Source organism: Cyclopterus lumpus, chromosome 3, assembly GCF_009769545.1.
Source record: "Cyclopterus lumpus isolate fCycLum1 chromosome 3, fCycLum1.pri, whole genome shotgun sequence".
NCBI classification, from domain to species: Eukaryota; Metazoa; Chordata; class Actinopteri; order Perciformes; family Cyclopteridae; genus Cyclopterus; species Cyclopterus lumpus.
Window position 1 is genome coordinate 4,304,709 of NC_046968.1, and position 23,626 is coordinate 4,328,334.

Below are 23,626 nucleotides of genomic sequence, written 5' to 3' on the forward strand. Positions count from 1 at the left end.
TCCATTGTGTTACAGATACCACTTATAATTAAGCTGAGACTCGAAGAGGAAAAAAAAAGCTGAAAAAAAAGAAAAAAGAAGAGCAGAGGAGAAAAATGCATTTAGAGAAACTGAGTGAAATCAGTTTACGTGCGTGTGTGCGTGCATGCAGGTTTCTGTGTGTTTACGGGTGCACGTGGCGCTTTGCTGAATATTAAACCACAAAGTATAAAGACAACAACTGAACCGTCGTGAGAAAAATGCGAAAGGAAGTCTTTGTGGTTTCAGAAGGTATCAGAGGGAGCCGCTAGTTTTTTTTTTTAATGAGGCAGCATTGCTGTACATGCCAGGAAATGATAAGGTTATGCAGGTTAGAGCAGCGGCCGACAGATACTGTACCGGCACAGAGCTGCAGAGTGCATGTGTTGTTCACGCCGGAGTCGATGCAGCCATGGCAGAGACAGAGAAACATTATGGGGACAAAGTGGAGTCTTCCCTTAATACGACGGGTAAGAATGACAAACCTGAGCCTCCATCTTCCAAAAGAAAGAAAAAAGCAGAGTACAACAATAGTGTGTTCGGTTGTCATCCCCCCGCCCCCTCGTGCATGTGACGGGCAGTTCTGCTCTCGACTCGTGGCAGTCCGGGTGAGCTGTTGTTGTGATATCTGCTGGGCAGCCATTTGATCGCATCGGGTGAGTTGCACTAGTGTCTTTTGGAGGGCATGCGCATATGGAATTGTTGTCTGTAGTCAAAGGGGTTGTGTATAAGCCTGTGTGTGTGTGTGTGTGTGTGTGTTTGTACATCACCCTCAGATTCCTCGCATGTGTGTGTGTGTGTGTTGATGTGAGCAGAGGGAGGATGTCACATAAGAAATGTCCTTTTTAATCAGGGGGAAAAATATAAAATGACTGGGGAGCGGGGCGAGCATATTAATGTGTCTCATTTGCATACGCTCGTCAGCCAGGATACGTTTATAAAAAATAAAAAAAACACAAACTGAATTCGTCAGTTCGCTTCACATTATTCCATTGTCTATCTGCCTTTGTTATATGTTAAAGATAAAGGCAGAAATCAAATTGAAGAAAAGGGCAAGCTGCTATCTCCCCAAATGAGCAACAGCTCATCAGCCTAGTTTAAATCACAGATTTCTATTCCAAAAGGCAGCCGCCTCCATATAAAAAAAAGGGCCCATTCAAATAAGGTCTCCTCCAATATATATGCACGCCCTGCAATGGAAGCTGGGGGTGTCACGTAAATACAATTTAAAACCGAAGCCATTCAAAGCAGTCTAACAAAGTTTTATCTTTCCCACCAATATTATCCCCCCCACCCCCACCCCCACCCCCATATAAATGTACACATACACAGCATGCAAATGTGTACATCTTCAATCAAGTGTAAACTTTTTTTAAATTTATTATTAGGCCTTTTTTTTACGACGCTTTATTTCTCAGACGAGCGCGGCATTATTCAAGTCACACGAGAGCGCGGCCATAACATCGCTCGTAAATTTAAGTGGGCTTTGACAGGGGCATATCTCACTGTTCCCCATAAGCCCGCAGAACATAGCATGCCCATTATATTCTTGATGAATTCAGTAAAATTGCTTAAGATACATGCGGGGGGGGGGGGCACAAGGGGAATTCAAAGGGCAGCCCACAAGTGTCACATTCCTTTAAACACAAGTGGAAGCTGCTCACAGTGTCTAATTCATGTCTGCAAGATAAGAATCCACCATCCGCAGTGTGTCGGAGGGGCCGATGGCTCAAAGAACAGGCGCCCCTTATGTCTACTAACCTCCCACTGACGGGCGATAGTGACGGAAGAGGGGAAACATTCAAATGAACGGGAAAACAAATGAGCCAAGCACAATGTGGAGTCCTCCCTGCTTTCGACACATACTGTAGGTGGAGAGAGGGGGGGGGGGGACAGAGTCTTGCAGAACCTCAGCTGCCCTCTGTGCCTGTAAAGTGTATACCGAACATGTGTGCACATATTTTTAACGTGGGTGTGCCCCATTGCTGCCAGATTGTGTCCATAAGCTGTATAAAATGATCCCACTTTCCTCTAAAGGGAAGTCACCTAATGCCAGTGCTTTACGCTGCCGTCCATGAAAGGACTTTCTTTCTTTTTTTTCCTCTTTTTTTGGGGGGGGATGATTATAATCACACGTTATAGCACAGTGGCTTCCACAGCATACTAATCAGCTTAATGAGATATTATACAATATTTTGTTGACCAAAGCAGAACCGTGGTTATTGTTTCTGAGGGCTTGACCCCTGCCAGCAGCCAGAGGAAGTGTGCAGATAGATGTTTATACCTCTCCATCTGGAGAGCAGATGGATCTGCATTAAAACCAATGTTATTATTATTATTATGTTTTTGTTCCCTGATGTTGCACATACGAAATGGAAACATTTGCAGCCAGAAAGCATTGGTATGTTTTGGTAGCAACCCAGAACTACAACGCTCCGTGTCACACAGCAGGCGGAACAAGTAACGCAACTTTGGCAATCCATTTTAACGCAGCCAACCGTTGTTTTCTCCATCTTAGAAACTATATATATATATATATATATATATATATATATATATATATATATATATAAAAAAGGATCTAGGTAGAGAGAGGAAGACAGGCAGAGAGATAATTGGTGGAATAGAAAGAAGCAGAGGGAGAGCAAAGTGATTCACATCAAATGTAGTGCGCATCTTTAATGAAATTTTGCGCCAAGACAAGTGTCGTGGCAACAAGATAAGACTGTTGTGTTTACTGGAGTAACCCCTTGGCTTTAAGTGCTATTGTTAATATCATAATTGTAGTATTGCGGTGGCTCCCCGACAATGCCGTTGCTCCGTTTCATTAAGGCGTGTAATTGGAGGAATTCTGATAGGATGGGCACAAGTAGCTTAATTATACACTGCTCACTGTGTTTACAGAGTAATTATTCCATCCAAAATGGTGTTACATTTTGAAAAACAGTTATATGGAGTCACAGCATCTCTCCAGGCCCTTGGAGCTGACAATTCTCGCAGTACTCTGTGCATCAAAGGCAATACATTTGATTTCCCTTCACTGGTTGACACAGCACAGGTGTTGTTTTTTCTAAGAGAAGAATCACATTAGTCCCGGACATGTGGATGGAAAAGATTATATTCGCAATCTGGGAAGCAAATACTAAGAGCACCATGCCACAGTATCTTTTCAATGCAGTGTACATTTATTTTACTTTTTCTGAAACCTCCGTTTTTAATTCTATTGATTCTAAAATGTTTCCTTCTTTCTGTCTGGTTATACAGGATGGAGGACTCTAGTTTGTGTCTTGGTGTGTCGTCAGCGGTGCCTGACGCTGATGCCCATCTGAGCAGCGCTGTGTTAAATGGCCGCTACCCCATCAGTCAAAAGCTCCACCAGCTTACTGCCCAGCTAGGACACGCCTTTCCTGACCTACACCGCCCACAGCAGATTCCCGAAGAGAAAGCAGCCACACCTTTGGACGAGAAGACCCACCACGCGGCCCTGGCCAGTCAACCTATCAGCAGTCAGATGGCCCTGCTCGCCAATCAGCTCAATCGAGATATTGACGCAGGGGCACTAAGTGGGTTGAACGGGCGCGTGGACCTGCAGCAGTTTCTCAACGGCCAGAACTTGGGCATCATGTCCCAGATGAACGATATCGAAGATGACGCCCGCAAGAATAGGAAGTATCCCTGTCCACTGTGTGGCAAGCGCTTCCGTTTTAACAGCATCCTGTCACTGCATATGCGCACGCATACAGGAGAGAAGCCCTTCAAGTGCCCCTACTGTGACCACCGAGCGGCTCAAAAGGGCAACCTGAAGATCCACCTCCGCACCCACAAGCTGGGTAACCTTGGTAAAGGCCGCGGCCGTGTCCGAGAGGAGAATAGGCTACTGCATGAGCTGGAGGAGAGGGCCATCCTTAGAGACAAGCAGATGAGAGGGAGCAGCAGTCTCCTCCAGACACCTCCAACACCCCATTTGGGCATCAATAGCAGCTCTAACACCCATCAGCAGCAACTCGGCTCAGCCTGTGGCCTCCTGCTACCCCCCTCTGGCCTTGCCACTCCAGACCCAATTCCCCAACCCTCTTCTTCACCCAAGCCGGCTGGCACCTTGGATGAACAGTCCTTGAACCCAACTACAGGCTTCCGCTGTACCTTCTGTAAAGGGAAGTTCAAGAAGCGCGAAGAGCTGGACCGCCACATCCGCATACTCCACAAGCCCTACAAATGTACCCTGTGTGAGTTTGCTGCATCCCATGAAGAGGATCTGATAAGTCATGTGGAGAAGGCCCACATCACAGCCGAGAACACACAGGGCGGCGTTGGTGGTGCCGGTGGCACACAGGTGGCCACTGAATTCCGCTGTGAAGTCTGTAGCCAGGTGTTCAGCCAAGCTTGGTTCCTTAAGGGCCACATGCGCAAGCACAAGGACTCCTTTGAACACTGCTGCCAAATCTGTGGCCGTCGCTTCAAGGAACCCTGGTTCCTCAAGAACCATATGAAGGTGCATCTCAACAAGCTGGCAATCAAGAACAAGCCACACCAGCCCAGTGAGCAGGACATGGCTGCCGTCAATAGCATGAGCAATCTAGCACAGGAAGCTCATGCCAATCTTTACTCCCGCTACATCTCCTGTCTTCAGGGAGGCTTCCTCTCACCAGACAAACAGGGCTTGAGTGAGCAGCATCAAATGTTGGCTAAAGCAGGGATAGCCATGAAGGAAAAGGAGATGCTGGGGAAGCTGCTGGGGCCAATGGCAGGAGGTATGGGCCATGGGCTGGGAGAAAATGAGAAGCGCTCACTCCTGGGTTGTCTCAACCTTGTGCCACCACTGAAATCGAGCTGCATGGAGCGTCTCCAAGCAGCTGCAAAAGTGGCAGAGATGGACTCCCTCAATAGCTACCAAGCCTGGCAGATAATGGCTCGTGGCATGGCTATGGACAGGGCCTTCATGCCTAAGGAGCAGCACCAGCACCATTTACCCCCGGGGCAGGAAGATGAGATGGGTGGTGCTGGAGTCTTGGCTTCCTTCTCAAAGGAGAAACAAGACTACTTGATTGCTTCCAATGATAGCTCTAAGCAGAAGCAGCTCTCGGAAGCCTTGCAGGGATCCAAGGCCGCTGGCGGAGCCATGATGTCCATGAAGGAGGATGGAAGAGGCTTTGACAGTCACCGTGACTTACTGTCTGTCCACGGTAGTTCTGAGGCTCCTGGAGCCCTGGCTGGCTTGGGAAGCCCAAACATCGACTACAGCCTCTCCGTCCTAAAGGAGAAGCCTTCAGAATGCCCCGACTGTGGCCGGGTATTCCGAACCTACCATCAAATGGTCGTCCACTCCCGCATTCACGGCAAAGACAGGCGAGGCATTGAAGAAGCGATCCAGCAACAAGGTCTGGACGAACGGCGTGGATCAGCCAGTGACCCCGAGTCCCAGTCCATCAGCCGCTCCACCACTCCTGGTTCATCCAATGTGACGGAGGAAAGTGGAGCTGGAGGAGGACACTCCCAGACAGGAAGCGTCCAGGATGACAGCCCACATCCCTCCTCACCATCTTCAGGTAAGAAAAAAAGAGAATCAGAGAATGAATGACAACCACTTGTATTCTTTGGTCAGTCTGTGGATAAAGGGATCCAAATTGTATCACATTTACATACACTTGGGAATTATGTTTCCTTCTTTAATTCAATGTTACTGTCACTGTTCTCAAATCCTACCCACATAGTTCCCAATAAGAATCCCTTTTAAGAGTGTATAGATGTGTGTATAAACCTTTGTGTCAACTCAATCTCTTTAAAAGGCAATGCACAATTACCCAAATACCTACCGAAGAATCACAGACGCACATTCCTCACATAACTTGGATACTTAATGTCTTTCTTCAAATAACCACACACCCTCAGAGAGTGGTTTGCTTTTATAGGATACTTTACACACACACACCCACCTACACCCACACACATACAAGCGGGAGTATGTACAGAAACATACATATACAGAGATTTATTGAGTTGAAGTGTACCCCGTACTGCGCATATCATAAATCCTCAGGTATGTACAGGTATATGCTGTATCACTTGATATAGAAACAATTGCCCCCTGACACTGTTGGTGCTACCCCTTTACATTAAGCCAAACAGAAGACTTAGAAGCAGGTTAGCAGTCTGCATCCCTGTGGAACGAGAGTAAAGACGGGAAGCGCAGGGACAAACGCGTTTTAACCGCAGCGATTAATAAATGTCTCTCGTAAACATGTTGGAGACAACCATACCCCTCCCCTCTCTCCATACCCAGCAAACACAGGCCGGGGCTAGATAAGTGTATGTTTAGTGGGATTAAGGGAGGCTCGTTGCTAATGATTACACAAGTTTTTAAAGGTAACTTTCGCTTGCTCCTCAGGGCACTATGCTGGCGTTAAGAAGCGCGCGCGGTAATTAGGTCACGACTACGCGATAATCAGTCGGTTTAAGCTAAACAAGACACTAATTAAAGATATACATATAAAGCAGGTCAAAAAAAAAAAAACGGTGAACTTCATTTGCAAAAGCGAGGATGTGCTTTTAAGTCTTTTGAGAGGGAGAAAAAAATATAAAAAAATATAAATATAAATCAGAGTGGCTTAGCTTAAGGCTGTAAGCAACTTAATTCCTCCAGTGGAGACGAAATTGTTTATTTATTCACAGAGGCATGAAGTCCTTATCGTGCCCGTGTAGTGTGATGGGTTTGAACATGGGACAGGCTATGTTTATTTTAATCTAAGAAATAATAACAGACAACCCCCCACCCCAATTAGGAATTAATGAAAATGAGAGTGAGATAAAAACCTATTTTCTTTATAGAGACTATTAAACATTACACTTTCTCAACAGGGTGGGGGTGTAGCGGATGTAATTATCTTCTGAATTTTAATGCTGGAAGTTTCTCTCTCTCTCTCTCTCTCTCTCTCTGTCTGTCTCTTTTGAATAAAGCACTTTGAATCCGATGAGTACAGCTTGTGGCGTTTCAACAACTTCAGAAGTACTATGTTAACATCCAGTGCGCGGTATACAAAATAAAACAAGCGAATTACAGTAAAATAATAATTGAGAAATAAAAAACTAATAGCATTTACCACTGAATGCTAACAAAGCACAAAGAAATACATTTGATTTAGCTGAGTGGTTAAATCTCGCCCCCTGGGCACCATCTTTGGAGAAGGGGGGGGGGGGGGGGATTAAAGAAAACTATAAATACAAAATTAAAATAGTGTATCGACAACTTTACACGAAAGAAAAAGGGGGGGGATGCCTGCTGGTTTCCACGGGCCCTTAATGTTGCCCTTCATGCTGTCTTTGTGTGGTGTGTGTACTGGTAGTGTGTCTCACCTTGAGTCAGAGGCTACACTGCTTGATACGGCGGCTCTATTCAAGCTCTTTGTCAATACGCCACTGTCATATCTGAAAGCCATGTCCTCACATTGTTGTCGCGCAGCTTTGCGGGTGCGCGTGCCAAAATAGGATGTCAAGCCGTAGTTAACTGCTCGCGAGCATGGCAGAGGTGGAAAATAGATTTGGTAATATAATAACAACGGTTAGGCATGCCCGGATCCGAACAGACAGGGGTGCATTTTCACTGTACAAAGACGTGAAAAGTAAACACATTTGACATTAAAAAAAATTATTAATGTGCTGGTTTTGCTACTTCCTGCTTATTTTTTAATATTATCAGAAGTAGCTAAACTTGTCTGTCTTCGCAACTTACACAATGTGATTAACATGTTGGTACTCAGGGACTCTCAAATCAGAAGCTTTGATGTGTGAGGAAAAAAAACGTGTGTCTCATCAGAAGAAAGGTGTCATGCATGTTTGTTGTGTGTGTGTGTGTGTGTGTGTGCGTGTGTGTGTGTGTGCTTTACAGTATGTGTGCATGTCACACTGTTCTCTAGTGAACAGGATGTGGCTTCCGTACCATTGTCTTTATCTTAATATCTCAGGTTTGAAAGAAATAAGGGCCTCCGAGTGAGAGTGTGTGTGTGCGAGCCGCTACCTCGCCACATACCCGCAGCGACGATCCTGAGTTCAAACTTGAATTATAGTAATCAAAAATAACATCTCAACTGTGAAAGAAGGTCAACACCGGTGCTTTTGTCTTTTGAGACGCCACTTGTTTAAAGGCAGTGAAAGAAATGGCAGAACGGAGGAAGAAAAGAGCAGAAAGAAAAACAAAAGGCCTCCGTCAGAGATGTCCTTTAAAGACCTTGCTTACTACAATATAGCTCCACGGCTAACCTCGAGAATGTTTCTCAGTCAATCAAATACTTAATTTCTTTCAAGAAAACAAAAGATGTAATTACATTTCTGCCCATCACCATCTTTTTTCCCTTCTGTTTGGTTATCCTTGGACTGACTTCACGTCAGCGCGTTATTGTTTCCCAGCTGATCCGGCCTCAAAGAAGAGAAAACACACCATGCATTGCAGTAGTTGCGCTTAGGGATGTTCAGCAACAGGTAAACCTGGCGTAAACGCAAACATATCGCATGTGCAAAGACCCGCTGCTTTGGAAAGAAAGCCTTTTTAATTGTTTACATTTTTTTGGGGGCCAACTCTTACATGCAAATAACCCCACCATTGAAAATCCTAATTTTGCACGATTGCGTCTCCCCATTCTGCTGCCACAATGTACGAACGATGTAGTTAAATGTGTAAAAAATAGGCTTTGCTGCACACGGCCTAGAGCAGTTTTCCTTACATGCACCTATACAACCTTCCCACTCCCCACTCCCACCTCTTGGCTCCGGGCTGGAAAAGACTCTATACACTCCCTCTGCTTCTCTCTCTCTCTCTCCAGAGAATCCCTTGTGTCTACAGCTTTTTTTTTTTTTTTTTAAAGAGGAACAGCGTTTTAACATGGCGAGGATTAGCCTGCATATCCCTGGTCTTTACCGCGGCTCAAACAAGCAGGCAAAATGCTCCATACAAATTGAAATTGGATTTGCCAACTTGACGCCTTAGGTTATAAAGCATGGATATTCATCTAATTGCGTCGGTACAATGGGGGCGTAATTACACATGCGGACAAACTGTTACAGTGTAATTACTGTGTCATTAACAGGGAATAAAGTAGAGTTGAACAAGATCCAGGCTGCTATGAATATGCATGGCGGCGAACCCGATCTCGCTCGCTGTTATCTGCTAATATGAGTTAATTTGAGTTGTCAACTGGCAACATAAGAGAGGATTACCTTTAAAGGATATTTATTCATATTATTTTTATTTTTATTTATTTTATGTCGGTCCAAAAGAAATACTCTGTCTCTCATTTGCTGTCTGTCTTTCTTTATTTCTCTCTTCCTCCACTATGGCTTGAAAAGGAGTTTTCACCTCCAGTAAAAATGTGTTATAATAGTTTTTTTCTGGAGCCATTCCTCAACTTAAAGTAGTGTTAGTGAGGTATGCAAAATAAAATAAAAGGGCGCCTACAGATGAAGAGACTGTAAATCATAGCCTACTACCTCCTCGCCGACCCCCTGACCCACATACATAAATTAGCTTACATAATGCGCGTAACTCACGTAACTTAACGTGCTTAATTTGTGTCGTAACGTATGTGCAAACACGGGACTTGCACCCAGGCGACCGTCGTTCATGTCCCGCATGGAACCCAAGCCGTCTGAACTTAGGTTACATACTCAACCTACGTCACACGTGTAACATATTTCATTTGTGTCTGGCGCATAACGTACTTAACTTGCGCGTGTGACTTAAGCGCCATAACAAACGTATATATATCTATTCGAACCAGAACTCTTTTTTGGTAAACCGGACCAAGTTGCTTTGTTTGAAGTCCATCACACCACCCAAGTTGAACAGCCACGTTTTTAGTGATGCCAAGGGGGTCCTGACCGTACGCATTTAGCATCCCGTTACTCACTCTGAGAAGCCAGGATAGCTACCGTACCTCTTTCCTTCACGCAATACCACCTCACACTGCAGCCAACACTTAGAGAAAGAGGCAAGCCCCCCCCCCCCGCAAGCATGCGCCCGCCATTACATACAAGTGCAAATCTGTGTGCATTAAAGAAAATAATGAATTTTGTCTGTTTTTTGTTTTTTTTCCCTCTGCATAAATTACTAGTTTCTTTGTAATTGACATCCGTTCCTCTACTGCTCCCCCACCCCTTTTGCACCATTCTTCTTTTCTCTATAATCAGGGAACTCAGTGGTTACAAAACCTGAGCTTTCTACCCCCCACTCATTTGTAGGAGTCTGGCCTGTCATATCTGTGTTTTTTATGTGTCACCAAACTTAAATAGACAGTCATTGTGTTACAGGCACAATCATTCCCCGAGCTGTATTTTTGTACAGTAGGTCAGGACTCTGGTGTCTGGTAAATGATAAAAGTTCTATTCAAATGCACTAATTGTCAGTGTGCCGCGCTGATTGACATGTCTCGGATAAATGCAGACTTAGTATTTTTGTACACGCTTGCACAATATAAAAGGCCAATTTATTTCTCTGTTCTTCTTTCTCTTATTCCTCGCACAGTTCATTTGATTTCTCTCTTCCCTTTCTTGCTCCCTCCCTCCCTCGCTCTCTCTCCTGCCCCGTCTTTCAGACTCAATTTGTAAATATTACCCATGGTGGGAATTAGCCCTGGCTTTTTTTGATATTTTAAAATTCCAATTGTATTCCAACGAGTGTGTTTGATCGAGGGGAAGGACAGCGAGCCTGGGTTTGCTCCTCAGTATTCCTGGGTGGCTATCAGTGGCTAGCCGTGTCCTTATGAAACATTTATCAGCTCCGTTTTATGTCTTAATGATCACGTTAGGATTCCCCGCTTGGTTATGAAGCCGGGATGGGAGAAGAAGAAAAAAAAAAAAAAAATGGACTGTTGAGAGAGTGAAGAAGAGGTGATGGAAAAAAAGAAAAAAAGAAGAACGACACGGGCAATCCAGAAGGGAGAGAGAGACGGAGCGGAGTGAGAAAAAGGAAGAGATGACAGGGCATCACATTCCTCAGTAAACAGCATCACATTATGCCATCCACTCTTTTCAACTCCAAATCTTTGCCAAAACATAGCTTACCTTTCTCCTGGAACAAGCTGGCTCACACACACACACACACACACACACACACACACACACACACACACACACACACACACACACACACACACACTCACACACACACTCCTCTCTCCCTCTTCCTCTGTCTGCCCCATTCCTTTTTATGTTTTTATAATTAAAACACAATATTTATCTTTCCATAACAGAAGGCTGCCTTACTCCGTCAGGTAGACTGTTTGCATATTAATATTCTTAATACATCAACAAGCTATCTTCTCCGGTGTCGTTGCTAAAACGGAGCGAGGACGGGGGAAGAGAAGGTGACTCACAAGAGCGCGGCTCCTCCACGCCACTCTTTCTTCTTCTCTCTTTTTTTAAAAAATGCTGCGGGAACTCAAGTCGATTGAACATGCGGGAGGGGAGGCTCATAAGTAACGGGGAGAGCCTCTGAGAAGAAAAGAGAAGGAGAGAGAGAGAGAGAGAGAGAAGGAAAATACGTGAATTAACATCACAGTCACAAACTGGCGCTGGAGTGTGTGTTTACGCAGCCTCGACCTCAGGATGCGCATGTAAATGCACGGACTAAATGCGCGTTTGTTCCTCCTGCCGAGCTGGGGGGGATTAAAGAGAGAAAAGTTTCTCTTCTTTTGATTGTTTTAATGTGTGTGCTTAACAGCAGGAGGGGGGGCAGAGGAGGAGGTGGGGGGGGTAGCTGAATGAGGGCGAATGCCAAGTTCCCCCTTTTCTCTGTCGGCTGACAGCTGCCCGACTCCGTCAATGTGGAATTCCTGTGAAACGAGGCAGCGCTCCCTCTGTCAGGGAATGCAAATGGACGGCAGTGGACGGTGGGCGTCGAGGATGGCTTGGGGGTGGGGGGTCGGGGGTCAGGGTTTGTTTGAACAAGTTAACTTGGGCGTGATTGGGGTTCCTCCTGCGTATGAAAGAGCAAGAGAATACATTGACCTTTGTCTCATTAAAAATGGAGGGGCCAGGCATGTGATACCATGAGCGAGGAATCTGGCTTGGTGTTTCTTTTTTTTTCTCTCGTCCTCCCCACTTTCTCCTCTTCTCTCTCTCTCTTCGCTCTGTCATCCCCCCCCTGCCTCTCTCCCCTCTCAATCTCCTCCTCTTAACCCCATTGACAGGTCACATGAAAAGCCTTTTGTGTAAACATCAGGGTGCTGACACAAGAGCAGAAAGCGACATGAAAAATGCAGCGTTTTTTTTCTTCTTCTTCTTCTTCTTCTTCTTCTTCTTCTTCTTCCTTACCCTCTTCGTCACAAAAGGGGGAGAGGGAGAAAGGGTGGAAAAGTGAGGGGAATTAAGTCCAGGGATTAAGATCTCTGAGCTTTCGTTTTTTTTTTTTCACTCTCTCCCCCTGCCACATTCCAATTGTTCTTAAAATATTTGGCAATGTCAATTAGTAAGTGAGCAGAGCTAGCTGATGAACACAATTTTCCAGGCGACTGAGCACCCTATTGTTGTGGAGCGAACAGCAGATTTCTGAGGTCATTATCATTCCCTGTTAGCCGTGCCCAGCTGCTCTCCTCTTGGCTCCAGCCAAACTCCGCTCTGCTCTCTCCCTTCCCCTACTGCTCCTCTCCTCTCCTCCTCCCCTTCCCCACCCCCCTTTTGCCCACACCACGTTCACCAGTTCAGAGCTGGTTGATAGCAGGCAGCAACAGGGGGCCTTCAGCAAGAGGAGTGATGGGAGGAGCTGGCTCGGGGTAGAGAAAGAAAGGAGGAGAGAGTGAGATGGATGTAGCTGGGAGAGCGGGGGAAATACAGTAAAGGCAAATGAGCGAGGGGAGGAGGACGCGGTGGAAGAACATTTTTAAAAGAAGCAAAAGAGGGGCACGGGGGTGCGAGTGGTACTAAGGGGAGTGGGCAGGCTCGGATCAGGCGAGGACTGAACACAAGGGGGAGCATGGGAAGAGCGAAAGAGGGAAGGCAGGATGGAGATGATCTGATGCTGTAGTTTGGGAGTGCAGAGATGGCGTGTTAGCGATGGAGCCTTTGAAAGTGGCGTTGCATCCATCAAACCTAACTTGAGGTCTACGGTAACAAGCTGCGCTGCTTTTTCTTCTATCTTTTTTTCCGAGCTGCGTCGTTGCCGAGCCGACGGTTCGGCAATCGAGCGGTTTGGAATGCGTTGGAAGAAAGGGCAGGAAAAGAAGCTGCTCCAAAAGATGGGATCGCACTGAGAAACGCTCTTTCTTTCATAATTGTCTGGAGTGACCTCAATTAGAAAACATCACACAGTCTGTATTTAAAGCTATTTTCATTAAAGAGAAGCGGTGTGCTAACACATATTGCTGTGGCTCACAGTGCAGTGGAAAGCACACAAACACACAACACACACACACACACACACACACAACACCACACATTCCTGCTGTTACACTTTTATTTCAAAAGAATTTCAAAGGGTTTCTTTCACAAAGCACAAAGCATCCAGGTATCTGCATCTTTCAGTTTTCTGTTGTTGTTGTTGTAGAAGAAATGATGAAAGATCCCTTTTACTCAAAAGCAAAAAACTAAACATAGATGGAGTATATAAAAAAAAAATCGTTGACTTTCTTTTTTGTACTTGCCAGTCGTACCTCCACATCTACATACGTATATGCCTTGTTGGCCCTCCTTCTCCTTTTTCCACAGCAGACGTGCACGTCTTAGGAAGCAGAGAATGTGTGTGTGTTTCAACCTTCGTCGGCGAACATTTGAGGCGTTTAACAACCCGGCCCTGCCAAAATAAAAGTCGCTGCCTCATTACAGCTAATAAAAGTAGACTAGTAAAGTAAACAAGTAAAACTACTTGTAATCAGTAAAAAACAAAGAAAGAAAAACACCACCAGGTATCCACGAACAGACCAGCAGGGAGTCATGCCTCTTTACCGCACGCCCTCCGCTTCTCTTGCCCCTCTTTGTCCAACCTGTAGAAAGTTCACGTTAGTTAACGTTGCTCGGTTGTAGGTGTCTGGGTTTATCCGACTGTGTGTGTGTGTGTGTGTGTATGTGTGAGAGAGAGAGAGAGAGAGTAAGAGAGAGACAAGTGAAAAAGGGCGAGCGGCATCAAAGCGTTGCTCTCAGCTGCAGCTGCCAAGCTTCCTCGTCCCCAGTTAGCAGCCATCCAGCTGTCAGGCTGCGCGAAGAGGAAGAGAGGGGGGAAATCTCTCACCAGCCATATGGTCCCCAGTTCTGTCGGAGACACTCTACGCTCCGTGGGCAAATGGCAAACTCATATATCTAATCAACACTCTTAATAGCCAGACCTGAGACCCAGGATCTTTTCTGAGTCTCGCCTTTCAACAACATGGCAAAAGGGGAGAGGGTACGGGACACGGCCCGGGCACTGGGAGGGTAGCTGGGGCCCGGGTTACAGGGGTAGCGCCGCGTACCCCGTATGCATACGTTGGTCTTAAAGGATAATGCCGGCCTCGTTCTGTGTGCGTTCGTTGTACTCCAAACGACTCGTGTGTGAAGAAGACCGGGATCAGCGGCGCAGTTATCTTCCCCACTCAGCCTCTCAGCCCCCAAGCACATTAGCTCCTGCTGAAGATGTGAATCTCAAAAAAACTAAACAGGTTATGGAAATTATCACAGTGAAAAAAAAAAGAGAAAGAAGCAAGATGATTTCTTTAAACAGCTGGGACATAGTTGTAAGCAACTATATTGTATATATATCATATGCAAGTGAACAGAGCATTTGTATTGTGTTATACATATTTAGTTGAACTAATGGTAGCAGGTACAATCTTCCACTAATTACTTATTTCATCTTTTTCATCAAAATATATATATTTTTTCCTGCATCGTTTGGCTGCACAGTTTATGCCATAATAACAAAGAAATGGAAATCTTCCAGACATACCTATTCTTTTGGTTTCTAAACACGTCCAATAAGCTCTTTTTTTAAAGTATTTCACGCAGCGTTTGTCCCGTACTCAATATAGATAGCTATAAATGCAACATAAATAGTCATAAATGCAACATAAATAGTTATAGAGGCAACATAAATAGATAGCCAGTTGTCATTGATGTGTCCATTTAGTGTCCCCTTTTGAGCACCGCCCCAAAATTCTGTCCCAGAATCCACACACACACACACACACACTGCAGTGGCTCACTGGTGTGTTGGTAATAGATGTTGGACAACAATAGAGCTCCATGCAGAAGATGCATCTGGCTTTCGATACACAGTCAGAAGGATCAATTCATTGTTGTTGCAGTTTTTTGTCTGTGGCTTTTTTTCATTCTTTTTCTTTTTTTTTTGTCATCGACGAGAATATCGCAGACTCATCCGACGTAGGTGAAGCCGGCGTCACCGGCCCCCAGACGCCATCTTGGACGTTCTTCCACCCGACGCACTACCGCGACAGTAACGCGTGCAGCGCATTGACTTGAACCCTTCCGCTAGTGGAGCAGAAGCCGCTAGCCCCAGAGAGCGCGGGCTTGAATGCGGCTTTGTGCCACATCCGTTAGCGGGATGCTACACCTGCTCTCCTAATCCCGGCAGGCCTCCGCCTCCAGTCTCTCCGGCTGCAGAGCAACGGGCGCCTTATGGCACGGCAAGTCGCGCCGAGGTTTTGTCGGCATTACGGCGACATCGCTGTGTAAAGCTTGGGAACAACCGGTCCCCACCCCCCTCTCGCCGGGAATGAAGAGCCCGTAACCCCCCCCCCCCACACACACACGTCCCCCCTTCCACCCTCCTCTGGCTTTTTTCTTTTAGGCAAACAGCTATTAGTGTACACGGATGGAGCGTGTAGACTGCGGTGGAGGTAGTCGATGTCGTAATTGGTATGTGTGGGAGAGCGAGACAGATAGAGACAAAGACGGAGAAAGTGGAGTGACGCGGAGGAAGGGAGACAGCTCGAGAGGGAGGAGTGGGGGCAGAGAGAGAGAGAGAGAGAGAGCTGGGGCGAGAGGGGAGGAAGAGGAGTGATCCAAGTCCCACAAATCTTTGCTCAACCCAACAACCTGAAGCAGAGGCCATTAAAAGGCAGGGCGAGCCGGGCGAGATAGCAGCCGAGATGGATACGGCGGCTGCGATGGTTTGGAGGGACGGTAACTTTAATGGCCCCACTGGGTTTTTAATGAGTGTTGTGCCCCAAACAAAACAAGCTAATTAGTGTTATCATCCATATATCAGACCCTACACACACCCGTGCGTTCTCCGGCAGACACATTCACACACTCCACCACTGTACGCACTCGCAAAAGAGAGCATGCTTTTAGAAAATATAAAAATATGTATTCCGTCTATCACCGTATACTTTGCTGGACACAAGCTTCACAAAATCTTTTCTTTATCAACAAACAGAAATTGAACTGTCGCAGCTTCGCTCCTTTGTGATTTCGATTGTCTCAACCTATGTGTCCGCACTCTCTTACAGAGCCATTTCATCCTAAAGTGAGCCCCCCCCCTTCCCTTCCCACTTTCAAACCCACAAGGCCGTGCCCTGTTTGCGAGAGGAGCGATTATGTCTCCACTGGTTTAAAAGGAAGGATAACAATGCCACGAACGGGCATTTGAGAAAGGAAAAAAAAGGGCTCAAGCCAATATCCCGGCATTTGGACTCAAGCCGCTGTTACCTGCTCGTAAGCCGCGTGTTTGTCACGCCATCGCCTCCGGTTGACCACAGCGCCCCACCAGCCCCCTCACTTTATTTCTCTTGCACTAAGCCTATTATAAAATCAATAAACAATTGAGCTTTTTTTTCTTCTTCTTTTTTTTATCCCCCAGTCCTTTTAAATCTTTTTTCTCCTCTATATATCCTCTGAGATGAAGAGGAGACATGCACGCAAAGAGCGTGGGGTGGGAAAAAATAAATAAAAGGAGAAAAACAGCTCAGTAACCCCTCGCTTTTAACATCTTCAAGTCAAGTGAGTTTGTAGTCTCCATGTCAGGTATTATCCAATCGTGTCTCTTCCAGCACTGAGCCTCGTAGACCTGCTCCTGACCCGCAGATGTCTCATTTGCACCAGAACACAGTAACGGGAAAGGGAGCGGGCACACTTTTGGTTCAACTCAAGATATCAGATATTTATCATATATAGTGTTCTACTGTACGTTGTACCTCCGTTTTCCGGTTGGTATTTGGACCTCACACCCACCAGAGGACTGGATTTCTTTTTTTCCCATTCACTTCCATCACTTCACATCACTTTTCAAGTTGCTGCGATTATGGGAGGCTCACAGGGAATGATTGAGGGATTTTTAATTGTCACATTCTCGAAATGTAATAACCCCTTGAGTTGATAAAAATCAACAAACACTAACTCCTGACAGCTGATTTTTCAAATTAGACATCAAGAATTGTGGCGTTTACAGATTTTAATTCCCTCTGTCAGTTTAAACTCATATTTCAAAACCCAGCAGTGGGGAGATGACAATATAAACTTCTCTTTATTCCGGCAGTCACAGAGAAGTTGGAAATTAGGATGTCTGCTACAAAGCTGTGTGCCCCCCCCCCCTCCCTGTTTTTTCTTTTTCTCCCCCGTTTTCCAACTTCTCACTTTGTTTACTCCTCGAGTGCAGATACAGTAATTATCAGTGATCAAAAAACAGCACAGCTTTTTTCTTCTTCTTTCTGCTGATGTGTTTGATGTATGCATGACATTGTGTGTCGCCGCATCGTCAGTCGCACAGGAAAAGCAAGCAATTTGTGGGGAAATCAGCCTCTTTTTTCCCCCCGAGCACACTTTAGCGGATCCTTTTGGAGATGGCCGGTGTGGTACCGTTCCCCAGATTATGACACAAGTAATGATCGTCTGTGCGCCTGCTGCAGACAGCGGCCGCGCTTGATTCATGCAGCCTGTCGAGCTGGGGTTTCTCGCCCGCCCCCCCCCGACAACGCTCGCCCGTGCGCCGCGCTTGCTGCGTGCAGGGACGAGAGCCGTGTCCGGACTTTTGACTGTGAACAGATTTCAGCAAGCTGTCGATTGCGTCATCTTGGACTCCGTTCCCTCCGTCGGGCCTCCATCATGGCTGACCCTCCTCTCAACACGCCTGCTATTGGCTGACCTGCCGCTCCATCAAACTCTCATTGGCTAGCAACTCGGGGCAGGCTGCCTCGAGCCAGGCCTTGATTGGATGACTCGAAAGATCTCTGTAAAATCTCTCGCCAGGACGGTCGAAGAAGCGGGCGGAGACGTGGACCCGTGTTCGTTGGACGGTCACCCGCTCTCGTCCCCGGACGCCAGTTGGTCCGCGGAGGCGGGGCCCCGCGGTGCACCCGGGTGAGCGTCGAACATTTAGCCCCAGCTCGGGTGCTACATTCACATTTCCCCCCCCCCCCCTCCACAGAGACCCTGTGTGGGCCGCTGGTGCTTCAGGCAGCATGGCATGGCCATGTGTGTCACATCCCCCCTTGTCATCCCAGCAGACGGAGGGCTGTATCATGGCTACCGTCCTGTCACACTTGGATGACGCCTCCTCGCCTCGGAGTTTGACAGTGACTTGCCTCAGTGACAATTAGCATCAGAACCAGCTTTCTTATCCACCTGGTTCAAGAGGTCTGTGTGCTGGAGATTGGCAGGCCCCGCTGCTGTCATGCCGCCTCGTTCGCGTCCCCGCTGCCTCGTTCACGTCTCCGCTTTACTCTTTCCGTTGTGGCACTGTCATTGATGTTCCCCGCCCCCCGGCTGCCCGCAGATAGCAGGCGACTCCGGGTCACCCCGGATGCACGACATCACACCTCCATTCACCAGGAGAGCTGCAGAGAAAGAAAAGCAAGCATCTGCGGTACCCTCCATTTACTCCATGTGTTTTGCTCCTTCTTCCCCTTATTTCCACTGGGAGGAACACTGACCTCATTTGTGAGGACAATAACCCCCTTGACTTTGGGGATTAAGACATGAAACCTTTGTGGATTAATTAGGTTCAGAGCTGGATTCGTTTTGTCGCCATGGAAGGGAAAGAGAGAAAGAGGAAAGAGGAGGATATAGGCTGCAGGCTCCATTATGATTTGCTTTTTGCCTATGTAATACACATATATATATATATATATATATATATATATATATATATATATATATATATATATATATATATATATATATATATATATATATATATATATATATATATATAATTGTTGGGGCTGATCGCCTTTAAATCCCTCTATCTCTTCACCGGGCTTAGCATTAGCACGGTGAAGTAACAGTAACACAAACTGTCAAATCACAGCAAGCATTATGGGGTCTTATCCATCGGCCCTGACTTCAAACCGGGTTTTGCAAGTGCGGAGACGGCGTTAGCCCGCTGAGCTTAACTCCTTGGCATGGGCACACGCGGCGAAGACGGTCCGCCGGACTATCTCCGATCCGCAATAGGCTGGAGAGCGAGCTTCTGAGCGCTTGCGCTCCTCGATCTACTCTTAAGCCCGTCACACATAATGGAGCAAGTGGCAGTCACCACAATGCCACAGAAATCACATTATCTTAGTTGTCTTGGAAACAAAGCAAAGTGTTTGTTTTTCCGAGATGCGCCACAATTGCAATTTAGACGCTTTACACCTATTGTGCTCTTTTTTTTTCTCTTTTTTTTTCAAGAGCATATGTTGTTTGAATGTATCTTAACTCGCAAAAAAACAAGGGGGAGCTGTTAGTTGGATGTTTTGTTTACAAAATAACAAAAGGTGTTCGTTTCACCAAAGGCAACAACAGAAGACGTGTTAATGCACGTTTCGTGTCATCTCGTGCTTGCTGTAAATAAAAGCGACTGTTTGTCTTATTAGAGTAACACCTTCCCAATGTGACAGCCCCAGGTAAAGCTCCCTTATGGACCGAGTGTTGAACATGTGCTTGATGAGATGCCTTCCTCACTTTCATTTGCAGCTCTCCTAATGAACCTCCGTCTCGTCATGTCTGCCAAGTCCCCTTATATTTCTTTATCTGCCCCCGAGTTAGCATCTGCCCGACGGCCCACACAGTGAGCATATGTTTATGTTGATGATACGGTTGTTATAGCGAAAGTGGAGCGTCTTGCTCATCCTCTCGGTATCGGCATGCGAAGCATAAACCTCCGCGCGAGGATCTCAGACGGAGTCGTTTTCTTTCTTCTCCCAGGGCCTCGATTAGGGCCCTGGAATTCCTGCACATGATGCACCTGGACAAGGTCTGGATCTCCCCTTAAATCAGAAAGCACTTAGAGGACGGGGAGGGGGGTTCTTGGCCGGAGCGCGCACTTTGTTCAAGGACGTTCCACGCCGACTTCGCGTGCGTCGAGCAATGCGCAGAAAACTTTCAGCCTTTTTTTTTTCGCCGGATCAGCACATTCACAGTGCCGCGCCTCGCTGAGTGTTCTCACCAAGGACACAAAGGTTTCCCCCGGTTTAAGACTTTCAGCCGAAGCCACATCCGGAGGTATCATCTCTTAACCCCCTGGGCCTCCATCCAGCTGCGAGAAGTTAGCCTCTTCCCTCCCGAGGACACAGGGTTTATCCCGGGCTTTTAGCGGGAGTTGGCGTGGGGGGGACTCACACTCCTCCCCAGCGGCCCTCCCTCATTCTCAAACCGTCCACCGTCTCAAGACACAGAGCTATGTTGGGGCTAAGCCACAAGCCCCTCGTGGGGGTGGCAGATCAGCCAAATGCCACCTCTCCTGGCAGGGCTCGCAGGTAAGGTGTAATCGTGCCGGCGCAGTACTCTCAGGACCAGAATCAGGTCTTTCCTATTAGACACAGAGATGAGGATGTGGATTTTCGGGAGAAGGAGAAGGAGGAGGAGGATGGGAAAGCCGTTTCGGTCAACCCTCCCTCCCTCTCAATGTCTCGGTCCTCTTTTGTCCCCCATCCTCCCTTGCCTCTTGATCCTTGAGCCCCCCCCTTCACATTTTTTACCTGTTTTGCTGGTACTCGACAAGATAGGATTAGGTCTCCCTGGCATCCCCTCTTTTCATATGTTGGGGAGAAGGGCAAAAACTAGGATGAGGGATTGAAAGTTTGTGGAGGAAAGTTTTTGGAGGACGTTTCTGGATTATGTTCACGAGGCACAAGCTGCTCACAGTGTGAACATGGCACGTTGTCAATGAGATCTATTTCCATGACGATTATTTTTATACTCCAACAATCAGGGAGCCGACAGCACAGCATACCGCAGGAGGAAGGGGGGGGGGGGGGGTTAGAAAAAAAAGAAGAAGAAAGAAAGAAAGAAGAGTCTATCTTCCAATTCGATACACCCTCCGTAACATTTTAGCTGTAAATACTAACAAAGCCATGAGGGAGAAGATAATGACAAGATATCAACCTCCCTTTCTCTGGCGTCACAAATTCCCCATTTCCAGCTTAACTAAGTGTCCTGTTGAGTTGTCAAGTGGAAGTGCACCGAAACCCCTCAGGCTTTGCGCGTCTTCTGATCGGAATGCTCTCCGCTGCTCAGTGTTGCGGCAAACCTCAACATGTGATGCCTCTAACGGCAGGGAAAAAAGATCTGCCGTGTTGGACAGGTGAGCCACCGCGGCGGGCGTCACTTTTGAGATGCGAGTTAGCACCGTGTCACCCTTCCCCATCTGTAGGCTTTCACCGCCGCCGCGCCCCTGCAAGTGTGTGTGTGTGAGTGTGTGTGTGTGTGTGTGTGTGTGTGTGTCTGTGAGCACGTTTTCTGAGTAAGTCTGAAGTAATTCCAAACAGTTTTTAACACTTGGTGGCCAAGAATTGTAATAAAAAAGAAAAAAAACATTTGTGCAGTCTATCAAGAAGATGGCAACTGAGCGACTGATTTGGAATTCACTGCCATATTCAGCGTCACCGTTTGACTCGGCGTTTGGCAGCCTGAAACAGGGTGCAGATTGAGAGACAGTGTCACAGGGAGAAGGAAATGCCTCGCCTCCTTCATCTGCCATTCAGATCGCGTCCGCAGACCGCTTTCCCTTTTTTTCTTTTCTGTCTCACCCCGTTCCAACCTGGAAGAAGCGACGGGTCACGTTCACCTCTCTCCGCTCCACGCCAACCGCAACCGCAGCCTCATGCGCCCGTGCATCTCTACGCTCGCGTTCTCCTTCCCGATGTCTCGCGTGCTCAGTGGGCTGTTGGAGGGCTTTTCTGCGAGACAGAAGGGCTCGGCTGCAGAGCGCGGCCCTGAGCCAGGCATCTTGATGATTTCATTTTTTTCTTTTTTTCCTCTTTCGGGGTGCATCGCCATCTCTCTGGAAGTGCCAAGTGTGCACCGAGGCCATGCCATTCGCTGTAGAGAGCCTGTGACAGGGGGCACGCCATCTCCCATCTCTTCCAGGCCCCCCTCGTAACCCCCCCCCCCACACACACAAAAAAAAACAAGATGAATCTGGTCGGCCACATTAAGAGGGCGAAAACGGCAGTGATTCCCTGCGAGCGGTGCCATTGTAATTCAGCGGCGCCGTAATGAATGCAGTGAAATGGTTGTCTCGTGAAACATTTCGTGAACTCAATTAGAGGCGCTAAACCATTTATTTGTGAAGTCTTTTATTGTGGACGTAATTTGCGGTGGCAGCCGAGTTTACCTAATTTTATTTATGTATTCCCTCGGTCAACGTTGTGCCTAAATGAATGTGAGAGTTTGGTCTCATTGTGGAGCTCTAATGCGAGGATTCTGTTTGTAACCCCTCCCACACCCACCCACCCCCCACACACAGACACACACACACCCCGCACGAATAAAAAAATAGAGTTACATGTAACTGCTGTGTATTAACCAATCCATTCAGTTTACTGAAAACCAGTCACATAACAACACGCATCTATTTAAATAAGTGGAAATGAAAGTTTTTTTGCCGCACTGATATATCTTCAAAAATTACGAATTTGAATGTCTTTCATGAGCTGTTCACCTATGATGTAAAGCACACACGGAGCTTATTCCCCCCCCCCCCCCCAGCCTAAATTAACGCCACATAACACAGATCGATCGATCCCCGCTAATCGCGTTAGACGTTTTGTTTTAAGATACCAGCGCCCAGCTGGTGACTCCTAGCACTCATCTGTGTGTCTCTGTTGTGCTGATCTCTGCCTTCTCTTTCTCCCCTCTCCTTCCTCCATCTCTCTGTTGCTCATGTTCTAGCTCTGTCCATCCATCCTTCCCTCCCTCCTTTTTCCTTTCCTCTCTCAGCATCTCTATCTCGCCACAGTGCTTTTTCGCTTTCCAGGCTGGGGGGGGGACATTTGGCCCAAATCCTAGGTATCACATATCTGACCATATTTTCAAATCCAAATAAAGCATGTTAAAAAAAATGAGAAAAAAAATGAAAAAAAGAATCCCTCGCTTTAAAGGTCAGACATTAGTGCTGGTAAAAATTGATCTGTGGATTCATGAATTTAGCCCTGTTGTTGGGGCCCCTTTGTAATGGAAGATTCAGTGGGGGAAGCTTAACATTGCATTGTTTTGCTCTGACAACGCAGCCACGAGAGCCCGTGCAGCTGTTCCCCACGCTCACAATGGCAGATTAATTAACACAATCATGTGGCGCTGGCTCGGGCTCAACAGCCAGGTCTGCTCGGTGATAGATAGGTAAATCCCACGCACGCGCTTCCAGACGATCGCCGAGCGCCATTTGTGACACCGCGCCACAACGAGGCGGACTCGGCCGTCGACTGGTCAG

The 23,626-nt window shown here is 46.9% G+C and overlaps 1 protein-coding gene across 1 annotated transcript in view; it reads left to right on the forward strand.

The window, feature by feature from the left end:
• The first annotated feature begins 438 nt into the window (after positions 1 to 438).
• Positions 439 to 23,626, forward strand: part of znf536 (zinc finger protein 536) — a 90,028-nt gene continuing 66,840 nt past the window's right edge. Inside the window, 2 exon segments of the mRNA XM_034529844.1 lie at positions 439 to 674; positions 3,283 to 5,564. Coding sequence (XP_034385735.1) covers positions 3,284 to 5,564 — 2,281 coding nt within the window. The 5' untranslated portion in view covers positions 439 to 674; position 3,283.